Source organism: Eptesicus fuscus, chromosome 3, assembly GCF_027574615.1.
Source record: "Eptesicus fuscus isolate TK198812 chromosome 3, DD_ASM_mEF_20220401, whole genome shotgun sequence".
In the NCBI taxonomy this organism is placed as follows: Eukaryota; Metazoa; Chordata; class Mammalia; order Chiroptera; family Vespertilionidae; genus Eptesicus; species Eptesicus fuscus.
Genome location: NC_072475.1, coordinates 19,622,827 through 19,634,849, shown reverse-complemented (window position 1 = coordinate 19,634,849; position 12,023 = coordinate 19,622,827). Strand labels below are relative to the sequence as shown.

The 12,023-nt window shown below is 44.6% G+C and overlaps 1 protein-coding gene across 1 annotated transcript in view; it reads right to left on the bottom strand.

Annotated features, from left to right (window-relative positions):
- The window catches only part of ARHGEF26 (Rho guanine nucleotide exchange factor 26), a 113,905-nt gene that overhangs the window by 97,179 nt on the left and 4,703 nt on the right, over nucleotides 1-12,023 (bottom strand). Inside the window, exon 3 of the mRNA XM_008142209.3 lies at nucleotides 9,650-9,795. Coding sequence (XP_008140431.2) covers nucleotides 9,650-9,795 — 146 coding nt within the window. The remainder of the gene's footprint in view (nucleotides 1-9,649; nucleotides 9,796-12,023) is intronic.

The following is a 12,023-nucleotide window of genomic DNA, read 5'->3' as shown; positions in this document are numbered from 1 at the left end:
CCAAAGGGGAAAATAATCTGCAATTTCCTTTCACTGGCAACAACACTTCCTTCTGCAGAAGCTGTCCATGGGCTCTATAGCCCTTACCTCCTCCAGTAACAGGTGCACAAATAATAAAAACCTTAATCATCTTAAGACATCAGAGTGCAGACTAATCAGGTAGAAAATCAACAGCTTATACGTAGTCGGGATAAATCCACAAAATGTGACAAACAAATTTTTAAGCATTAGTTCCATATTTAAAAATTCAACAGTAATTTTGAAGGTGGTGACTTTTCCAGTCATTATGCAAACAAACCACTGTGTGGCTGTGGCCCTGAGAAACAGCACCATCATTGGACCAAGGGACAAGACGCCATGGGGGGACATCTGAAGGTCAGAAAGACAAATGTAAGAATGGGATAGATGATGTCTACAATCTAAAGCTCAAGAGTCAAGAGCCTTCCCCCACAGGTATTCAGAACCTCTCAAAGTAACTGAGTCTTCTCTCCTTTTACCTAATTACCTTGTGTGCCTACAGAATGCACCCAGCCAAGTCCCCAAGAGAAACCCCAAGTGGGGATAGAAGCTATCATTTAAAGTGATTTCATAGTATGCAAATGCCTACGATGCGCTAACATAGTTTTCTAAACTGTGAAGATGCCAGTTCCCCGATGTCTCAAAGACATCTATTAAATCCTGGACGTGGCCAACCACCCACCAAGAATTTTTCTTTTGAAATAAAAATTAAAAACAGCCCCCCAAATGGCCCTGAACTAGCAAACTTTCTGGCTGCTTTCACTGCTGAGTAGCTTTCTGTTATTTCCACTTACGGGATTAGGTTTTTGCATTTGTTCGTTCATACATTCATTCGTAAATTCATCAAACATTTACCACAAGCCTCCTTAAGTCAGGCACTATGTCATGTGTTAGGGATACAACAGGAACCAAAATGGACAAAAATCTCTGCCTTCATGCGGCTTTTATTCCAGTGGGAGTAGATGTACAATTAACAAAAGAAGTAAATCCCATAGTAGGTAGGAGGGATAAGTGCCACAGAGAGGATGGGACATGTTGGGGGAGGGGGCTATCAGGGAGAGAGACAGGGGGCTGTCTAAAAGGAGAGCTACTGTAAGCTGAGGAGACAGCAAATGCAAAGGCCCTGAGGCAGAGTACATCTTGTATCTGAGGGACAACAGTGTGACTAGCAATAAGCAAGGCAAAAAAGCAGGAGATGAGTCCAGAAAGATAACCAGGAGCCAGATCACACAGCCCCCGTTCCTCCAGGTCACAATAAGACCTGGCCTTTACCCTGAGTGGAGGAGAAATCACTTGAGGGTTCAGAACAAAGAGACAGTATCTCTGTATATTTTAACAGGGCACAAATCCAACAATGTAATTATACTAGAGGCTCGATGCACAAAATTCGTGCAAGAGTAGGCCTTCCTTCCCTCAGCTGCTGGCACCAGCTTCCCTCCGGCACCCGGGACCTGGGCTTCTCTCGCAGCCCTGGCTTCGTCCCGGAATGACATCCAGAAGGACGTCCTGTCTAATTAGCGTATTATGCTTTTATTGTTATAGAGAAGTGACTAATAAGGACACAGGCAGATGCAAGTGGTTGAGCAGGGAAGCAACCAGGTACTCCACTTGTGCATTGGACAGGGGGGCAGCGCAGAGCAGCTCTGTGCTGAAGGTAAAGGCAGCAGGCTTTGCACCTAAATGAAAGTAGGTTATGGGAGAAAGAGGAGCGTGAGGAATGGCTCCAAGGTTTTTGACCTCTGCAACTGGAGAAATAGAGCTATTTGTTGAGAAGAAATAAAGGCCATTGTGGGAGAAGCAGGTTAGGGTGGGAGAGAAGGGCGTGATCAGAAGTACACTTTTGGGACAGGTTAACTTTGAGATGCCTATTAGATACCAGAAAAGAAGTTGGATATCCTTACCTGAAGTTCTAGAGATAGAAACTTGGAAGTCATCAGAGCACACGATGTAGTTAAAGCCACAAGATTGGAAGAGATCACCAAGTGAGTGCAGACAAGAGAAGAGGCCCAAGGACGGAGCCCGGGACCCCCCAACATTAGAGATCAGAGGAAGGAGGAGGAGCCCACAAAGTAGCTCAAGAAGCTCCAACTTCACTGACTTCATTCTAACTCTTCTTACCCACCATCACCCCAAGGGTCCACGTACATGAGGTTCTCTCTGCCTGGGACTCCTCCACCATGCCTGCACCCCCACACCCCACACCCCGCCCCAACCTTGCCCAGACACCTATCTGGGCACTCCTCAGATGGCAGCTCTTGTCACCTCCTTTGCCATCTTCCCTCAACTGACAGCACCTTGCCCAGACAGGTGCACTCCCGAAAAGGCTCTCAGAGCAGCACAAACATGTCCTTCATGGCATTAACACAGCTGCAATTCTGCCTTTATTGTTTGATGTCTGTCTTGCTATGTAGGGTGTCTGTAAGGACATGAAAGCAAGGTGGAGTGTGTGTGTGCGCCATCACCAGTGTCTAGGACAGGGCCTGGCGTAGAGCAGGCCCTCCCCAAACACTAGATGAATGAAGGAATCTCTCTCGTTGGTTTTCTGCTCAATGAAATAATAAGACCCTCTTTGTCTAGGTCCCCTGGCTGGATTCCTGGCTGAAACGCTCCTTTTGTAGTTATGCCAACCAAAATGAAAGTCCCTGTGCTCATCACCTCCCACTTTCTTGGAGCACCTGTGTCCTCTGCTCTCTGCCTCGCCTCAGGGCCTGGTGCACACACCTCCACCTTTTCACATCCCATTGTTCTTTCCTGAGAATCAATAACATAAATATTGGCATATCTACCGTTCAATTGTTCTTTAATTACTCAGCTCCAACCAGAGTGGTGTTTGTTTCCCTCAACCTATGTATATTGTTCAGATGGGGTTATACAGTTCAAGTCCCATCAGTGCTAAAGTTCAGAAAGAGAAACACTTCTGAGCAATATGAACAACATGAAAACTGCACTCAGTACATACAGAGCAACAGTGAGGTGCTCCCAGTATTTGGAGATAGCCATGAGAAAAAGCTGCCCTCAAACGGAAATGAAAAAAAAAAAAAGATAAACAAATATGTACACGTATACTTGTGTGTGCATTTTTCTAAAGAGAAGGTGCAGGGCTCATAGCTTTTATTAGATTCTCAAAGCATGCATAACCCCGCCACCACCACCCCCCAAGGAAAGATGACAAAACGCATATCCATCCTATAGAAGAACACAGCAGTTAGAAAGAACACTGGAGATCATGGATAGCCATAAACTGGTTTGTAAGACACACACGGTTCAGAGAAAAAGCAAGTTATAAAATCCATAAAGCATATTATTTATGTAAGACACGCAATGTTTACTTTTTTCTTTAAATGTATATACACGTGGGTTTGAATGAGGCTGTTACCAAATTGAGAACAGCGTTACCTACAGAGGAGGGAAAAGGATTAACATGGCAGATATGCTATCAAAAAGACTTTCGTCTTATCTGAAATGTTTAAATTCCTTTTCACATGGAGAATGTGTTATGTATTGCTCACATAAGTCAAAATTAGTTTTCGAAGATGTTAAGAGAACACTATCATCTAATTGTACGAAAACGGCAAAAGCATATAAGCCCAGGTCCCTGGCCCAGGCTAAGCAGGCCCCCAGCTCCAGCCCTTGTGGCTGGAATAGGATCTCTGCCCAGGGTCTCAGGTCTAGGCACATGGACCACGTTTTCTGCTTATAAAAATGCAAACATCCCAGGAGTTCTGCTGTTCTACTTAAAAGTGTGGACGAGTATGTGCCGAAAGCCCTGGCCGATTACATGTGAATTACTGTAAGTAAGCCAGACTTGAAAAATGAGAATGTTTCTCTATCTTTTTAAACACAAAGGATAAATAATGGTAAAAAGCATTAATCACCATCTAAGGTAAAAAGTGATTTTATGAGACTGCTATCTTGCAAAAACACAAATGGAAAATTATATGACTCAAGAGATTATCTTAAGCAGCACGTCACTGAGCGACTGCAAATTATTTGAGACAAGTATGAAAACTTAAGAAAAAGGACGAAACTTTATCTAACCTCTAAATGCAGGAAGCATTTCTGCAAAGAAAATAATATATAGGTTTACTACATCTGTGGAGCTCTGATTTTTAGGAGAAAAAGTATGCCTTTCAACTAAACAGTGTAAATTCTAAAAGAATTAAGTCCCATCCGTCGAACTGCTAAGACTCTTAACGTATCTGTTATATTTTCAACTGAATGAAATGATAATAAAATTGCCACTTTTCAAATCGTCCTTTCTCGTTCAGCAATTCGGGAAGTTGCCCAGAGGCAAACTCTGTGCCCTAAGAGCTGAGCCCGGCACCCACGAGACTCCCGTCCTAATTCTAGATTTCTCATTACACCGGTAGCCATGCTAAGCACAGCTGAAGAAATACTTGGATGAAAATAGAAAAACCAGTTTCTGAATCAAGAGTTTGAAAGTTTGAAGCCAACTGAAGAAATACTCCAAGTGATTTAAGGTTCCTGATAGATCCACCTGTCAGCAAGCACAAGCGAAGAGTACAGTAGCGATGACTATATTAGGTGTTGAATTCGGTGCACAGTTTGCCCGGGTGCTTGTTTTTGTCTCTGGGGCCTGAACACCCTTTTCAAAAGCACCTGGAATGTCAAGGTGATGGAAATTACACAAACACGCCCCATGGCAAATAAATGGGGTCAGGGGACGGCTGGTGAGGGAGGCTTTGCTGCTGTCACTGAACTTAACAAAACAAACACCGGTTTCGCAACTGTCGTGTTTTAGTGCTTGCACAGTGCAGGATTGGGTGTGTGTGTGGGGGGGGGGGGGGGGGGGGGGGGACAAGGGGGCGGAGAAATGAGAAACACTTCTAAACAATATGAACAATACCATCAATATGGGGTGAGTTATGATGAAAAGCAAAAAGACTTCGGTCAAAATCTATCTTTTCCTTTCTGTAATACCTCAGTGCCTCCAGGATCCCATTAAAGGGTGGACTTGGAAAACCAGAAGCTCACGTTGCATCCAGGTCTCAGCGGCTGCACGCCTGGCACGAACTATAACAAGTATTTTGTGTTCTGTCCCAGACAGATAAAACAATCAATATTTTTCTTCAAACCCACAAGCTTTTCTCAGAGATCCAGGAACTCTTGGCTGACTATTCCCACTGCCGTTCTAGGTGAGGCGCTGGGCCATTCACCTGTGGATGGCAGGTTCTTCATCTCTGAGCACAGATCTCTAAAGATCAAGAAAACCTTTTCAAGTTCAAAACTTCAACTCCTTTCCACGTGTGACCAACCAAACACCATGATCATGTAAATTATTTCTCATAGTGCGAGTGTTTCCCAAAACCCGAAGAGCAGCACCGAGTTTTACTCCCTTGACAGCAGAAATCCAGTATGTCCACTTAAGAATAGATCTATAGACTCTGACAATCAGGTGAAGGAAAAGGTAAGCCTGTCCCCCTTATGGAATTAGGAGCCCAGGTCGTATTCCTGACTATAAGAGAACAGCCCCAACTCTACTAGAAGAACCTGCTGGCAGAGCCACCGCTGCTAAATGCATTCACGTTAACTCACTTTAATCTGGGTTAGAGAAGTCCGTGGCAGCCTAAACTTTCATTATTCCACTGAGGTCCCTTAAATGCCTCTCTGTTCTCCCTTATTCCTAGATGACCACAACCCTACAGGTAAACCTGTCGCCAAAGCTGTAGGTGGAGAACCACCTGTCACCTGTGTGGTTGTCCAATAAAACTAAAGGAGACATATCATGAGCGAACACACTAAGACAAATGGCATTTCAGGCCGAAGGCTTAAAGACCTTATGCAACAGCCATGAATGACTGCACTTCTAAGGAGCCTTTTGCAGACTGGATTCTTCTTGCAATCAACGGATAAGAAAAGTTTCATCCCAAGAGGCAGGCAGGTGTTTGCAACCAAGAGATTTTAAAAAATAAAATAACCAACGGCAAATACTCATACACATACACCCCCTCCCAAGTAGAAAGTCAAGGCAAATGCCCATATGAGACCTAACCCTTTGCCAGAAAACCCACTGTTCTACTCTTCCTGGAATCAAGGCCTCACCCCAAGAAGAGGCCTTTTTGTTAGTGATATATGCAAGACTGGATGGGGGCTACCCTACTGATTTCGTATATTGAAAGTTAAGCATGGAGACCTGGCCAGGTGGCTCAGCTGGTTGGAGGATCCCATACAACAAAAGATTAAAGGTTGCAGGTTCTGTTCCTGGTCAGGGTACATATGGGAGGCAACCAACTAATGTTTCTCTCTCACGTCAATCTCAATCTCTCTCTCTCTCTCTCTCTCTCTCTCTCTCCCCCCCCCCCCCCACCCTGTCTCTCTAAAATCAATAAAAACATGTCCTTGAGTGAGGATAAAAAAGTTAAAAAAAAGTTAAGCATGGAAAGATGATGCCAAAATATATAAAAAGCAAACTTTTTCCAAGACCTGTCCCAGACACTGCAACCCCTTTATAAGGAGGGACCGGGGCATGAGGTCAGACAGAGAAATGGAGGTCTTGATCCTTATAGAAAATGGCCTGACATTGTCCATGATTCATGAAGCCGCCTCTCTTTAGGGTCATAATTGCAGCTTCGACAAACCAGCTGCTGGGCTGCTTTCAAAGTAATCGCAGCTTTTTGCTGTTAAAAAATCGACTTTCCTAAAAGCCAGAGCTGCTTGCATCTTTTTGGTGGACAGAAAACCACGTGGTAGGGACAGAGAAGAACTTCAGGACAGTGATTACCCCTGGGGCGGCAGAAGGAAGAAAAGGGCTGGAGAGGAGGGAGGTTAAATGAATCTGCCTAAAAAATAGAGGCCTGAAGTAAATATGTTTAAATGTCAAGATTTGTTCAATCTGGGTGATGGGTACCTGGAAATCTGTTACACAGACATATATTTTTAAATGTCTCTGCATGTCTGAAGTACTTTACAATACAAAAATTGAAGTAAAACATTTTAATGTGAAAGGAGACACAGAAGGCACTAAGAAAATGCAGGCTGGTGCCTAAGCAATGGGTGTTAAAGTCCAATCGCCCTGCTTTGATCAAGTGTAATTGCCAAGCAACACAATAAATACACATAAGCCTCCTGGGAACACTCGAATGCAAGATAACACACACTAAAGTTAGAACCCACTTTGTAGTTTTATATTTTATCACCCAATAGTCTTTTGATATCAATCTTGTTAACAAAAAGCACATCCGTACATTTATCTTTTGCCAAATAAAATGCATGCCCATATTTGAAGTTATATTGAAGGATATGTAGTAGTATGTGAATGTGCACTTGCTAATCTAAATGAAAACTAAACTGCAGGAGGCATCGTAAATATGGCAGCCTGAGTTTTAGCGCTAAAGTTAAGTTGGATCAAAGTGTAAGTGACACATTCTGTTTAGGGTCCAGAGAAAAACAGCAGGATTTAGGCCTGTGCTAACAAATACAGATGCTGCCACAGAGAGAGAACTGAAAAAATCCACAGGATTATTCTTAAGGATTCTCTACCAAATGATCCATACCAATGATGGAATGACAGCCATTTAACGCCAACCAAGCATCATTGGGCCTTGTCCCCAGTTTTTTCCAAGTGTTTGCTTTGGTACATCTATACTAATAAAAGGGTAATATGCTAATTAGACCGGACGACTTACAGACAACCATCCGGACGTCCTTCCTGACAAAGCCTGGCCCGGGAGAAGCCTCCTGCCCCACGGTCCCAGGTGCCAGTGCCTGCGGCTGCGGCACGAAAGAGGGAGAAAAGCTGCCTGCCCCACGGTCCTGGGCACCTGTGGCTGTGGCCTGGATGAAGCCGCCCACCCACGGTCCCCAGCAGCTGTGCGAGCCCAGGCGAAGCCGGCCCAGGTTCCAGGTGCCTGCGGCCGGCCAGAGGAGGGAATCCTGGGTCCCGGGTACGGGGCCGAGGCAGAGATGGTTAGGGGCGATCAGTCCGGCAGGGGAGCAGTTAGGGGCGATAAGGCAGGCAGAGGTAGTTAGGGGCAATCAGGCAGGCAGGCAGGCGAGCTGTTAGGAGCCAGTGGTCCCGGATTGCGAGAGGCAGTGGGACATCCCCCGAGGGGTCCTGGATTGGAGAGGGTGCAGGCTGGGCTGAGGGACCCCCTGCCCCATGCACGAATTTCGTGCACCAGGCCTCTAGTATATATATATCATGAGATCATTGGATTGGCATATAAAGCCACCAATATGTCAGTTCTGTGAATAGGTGTTACCACTTCACCACATGCAAACATCACAGAAGTTACAAACCATTAGTATAGAAGCCAAGTCAGGCCCACAGATATTTTATTGGGCTCACACATTGTTTTTAAAACTTGAATTAGAATAATGCTCATAAAAGTCTGGATTTCTGTTTCCCCTTTTCTAAGTATCAGAAGATTCGGCAACACTGGATAGGTTTGAGCTAAGCGTCAGCTGTTCCATTTGTAGAAGGCCTGGTCAAGACAGTCCCCACACTCCCCACCCCCACACACACCGGCATCACCTGTTCACACTACTTGTCCTGGCCCTGCAGGCATTTTAGTCTGTGACTTGATACTCAGGGTGCCACGCCGTGGAGGCAGTGGAACTGGGTGGGTTCTCCTTAGAACCAAGTTCAGGGGTGGGAGAGGGACAAGGAGGAAGGGCGTGGTTTCTAGAACTCTGAATTCCAATACAGGCTGGAAGAGGGGAAGAAGAGACTGAAGCAGAAGATATCCCCACCATCGACGCACACCCATCTCCACGGTCTTGTTTCTGAGCACCAACCAACGTACACAGCTCCTTTTCTTACGTTGCTAGGTTCCCTGAATAGATGAGATCCCTGACCCTGAACAACACCCATGTCAGCTTAAAGCGCACCTCTGCTCTCATATCGCCTAAGGACTCACAGAGGTGTGCTGGCTTGTTTCTTGATGCAATGCTCCCAACACGCAAGCCAACCATGGGAATTCCTTTCCACTCGGTAAGGCATCAGAAGCCCACAGATGCTGTGCCCATAGCAAGTAAAGGAAGCATCACACTGTGACATGTGTTAAGCCAGGAGGAATAGAAATTATGGCTGAAAACAAAAGATGTCTGATGCAAAGAGGAGAAATTACTCATCAAGACAAAAGTCAGTGTGGAGACACTCCCACACAGCAGATGCACAGAGAAAGATGGAACAGAACGCCATTCATTAATCAACTTCAAAAAAATACAAATGTGTCTACATCAAACGAGATTTCCAGGGAAGCACTCTAATAAGCTCCCCGCTGTGCAGAGATACACACACACACACACACATACATAAGTGTATATACAGCCATAATTATAATCAAGTTCAGGATAGATTAACTTACCATTACATATACACTATATAAAAAAAAAAAGGAGAAGAGATACCGAATAGGAAGAGTTTCCAGAGTTCATAGTACATCAGTCCTGAGGCACTTTATCAACACCTAATTTTCCTCATCAGCAGTGTCAAAGTTCATAGTCTCACATGTGCCTGAGAGGTTCAAGAAACACTGCAGTCGAAGAAGAGTCTCGCTCCTTAGAGGTACAGGACTACTGGCAGAAAAATTTAAAACTACATCCCCCCCAAATGTACACAACTCAGTGTTTCCCCCCTCTGCAGACAGAGGAGAAGGCAAACACTCACCGCAGAGAGCTGGCTCCACGTGGACCGGAGTGGCTTGTGCTGGATCACAATTTTTTCCTCCGACTTCTGTTCTTTGGGCTCAGACTCTTCATCAGAGTCAATGTCAAGGGCCTTTTCTTTGTAGTTCTGGTACAGGACAGCATTTTCTGCAAGAAAAGCCAACCCAACGTGTCATCATGATGCTACCTGTTCTAAGCAAACATCCATATTTATACAAGGCTGAGTCTCCAGTTTAATAAGCGACAAAGAGACAAATGGATTTTGTCACTAAAGAGTATTCCAATTACTAAAAAGTGATTTTCTCACACACACAGCCCAAAGTCATCCATAAGGAAAAGGGAGGGGCCCCTACATGAACTGCCAACTAATGCAAAATTCCCATGTCGCTACACTACCCATGAAGGACAGTCATACCTGCTAAATGGATTTTTAGGTTAAATTGAATCCACACCCTATCTTCCCTTCAAGGTCCATCAACATTCATTTATCTGCGTAACAAACACTTACTGTACATCCACAATGTGCCAAGGACTGGGAGTAAATAGAAAATAAAAGACACTTCTCGTGCCCTCGTCAGCTAAAAGTTTAAGGAGAAAAATAGTCCAAGTCGCTCATTCATTTATTGGTTTAACTGATATATAGAAAATGCCTACTAGATGCCAAGAATTGCTAGGCACTGGGGAGACAACAGTGAGCAAAAAATATAAAAGTATCAGTCTTCATGGAGCTGACATCAGAGTGAAGGGAGAGAGACAATAAATAAACAAATAATTTAAAAATTTGTCAGATGCTGCCCTGGCCAGTGCGGCTCAGTGGGTTGGAGTGTCATCGGTATACTGAAAGATTGCGGGTTCAATTCCCAGTGAGGGCACATTCCTAGGTTGTGGGTTTGATCCTTAGTCGGGGCATGTATAGAAGGCAACCATTCGATGTTCTCTCTCTCATTGATGTTTCTCTCTCTCTCTCAAACCAATGAGCATGTCCTCAGATGAGGATTTTTTAAAAAAATGTGTCAGATGCTGATAATGGTCATGGAGAAAAATGAAACAAGGAAAGACAGGGAATGTTATGTGGGATGTATGTAGATTTTAAATAAGGTAATTTAAGAAGGCCTCCCCCAAGGTGACATTTAAGCAAAGACTAAAAGGTGAGAAAGCAAGCCACCATTCTACAGGGGAAAGAACATTTCATCAGCGGGAACAGCAAGTACAAAGGCCCTGGGGCAGGACTCCGTATGTACAAATCGGCAAGGAGGCCTGTGTGGCTGGAATAGGATGAGGGAGGAAGAACGTATAGAAGATGGGAGATTGCGGATGAGTAAAGGGCAGGCCATATTAGGGCCTTGCCTCAATGCCATTAAGAGAACTTTAGTGTTTTCTTCAAGTGGAAGGCAAGTCACTGTAGGATTGAGGACACAATGATCTTGTACAAATACAGACCAACACACGGAAAGATTTATATACAGGTACTCTGAGAAAAGACGGTCAGCAGCGTGTGATCTAGTCTGAGGGGGAGAGGTGTCCGTGAGGAAAATCTAAGACCAAAAAGCTGAGACGCCACAGAGCTAAAGGAAAAAGTATATGCAAAAGTCCTGAGGCAAGTGAAATACAGTACCTTACAAGAACTAAGGCAGGTCGATGTGCCTTACTGGATGTTAGAGGACAAAGGGTGCAAGCTGAGTGTAGGGAGATGAGCCAGACAGTCCAAATCAAGCAGAGCTTTGCAAGCAATTTTAAAGAACTGAATTTTATCCTAAGGACAAAAGGAATGAGTTTCTTTCACACTGTACAGATTGCATTATGGAAAGTCTAAATGATGCATCCATTACAATGCTTTTGAAAAACTAGACCTGGCCGGGTGTCCCAGTCGGTTGGAGCATCGTCCCATACACCAAAAGGCTGTGGATTCAATTCCCAGTAGGGGCACATACCTAAGTTGCAGGTTCAATCCCCGGTTGGGGCGCCCACTCCCCCCCCCCCCCCCCCAAAAAAAAAAAAAAAAAGATTGTATTTTGATCCTGATTGCCACGGGAACCCACTGAAAGGGAAGATTTTATTAGATCTTTAGGAGCAAAACACTGACTACGTAGGGGTCTAATGAGGAGGCTACTGAAGTAGTCAATGAAAGACAATGGAGCTTGGCTTACGCAACTTAGAAAGGACTGGGAGTGGACTGGTATATGGGCTCGCAGAGAGGGAGGTGATCAGGTGTGTCCTAGGTCTGCAAGTCCCACAACAAGAAGGTAGGAGAGGGAAACACCAGTAGAGATTTAGCGATAGTAGGGAAGGTTAGGAGTTTAGTTTGGGACACAGAGTTTGAAAATCCTTTCCATTTACTGAAGCAAGGAAACATCTGCCTCTTTAATCATCAACTA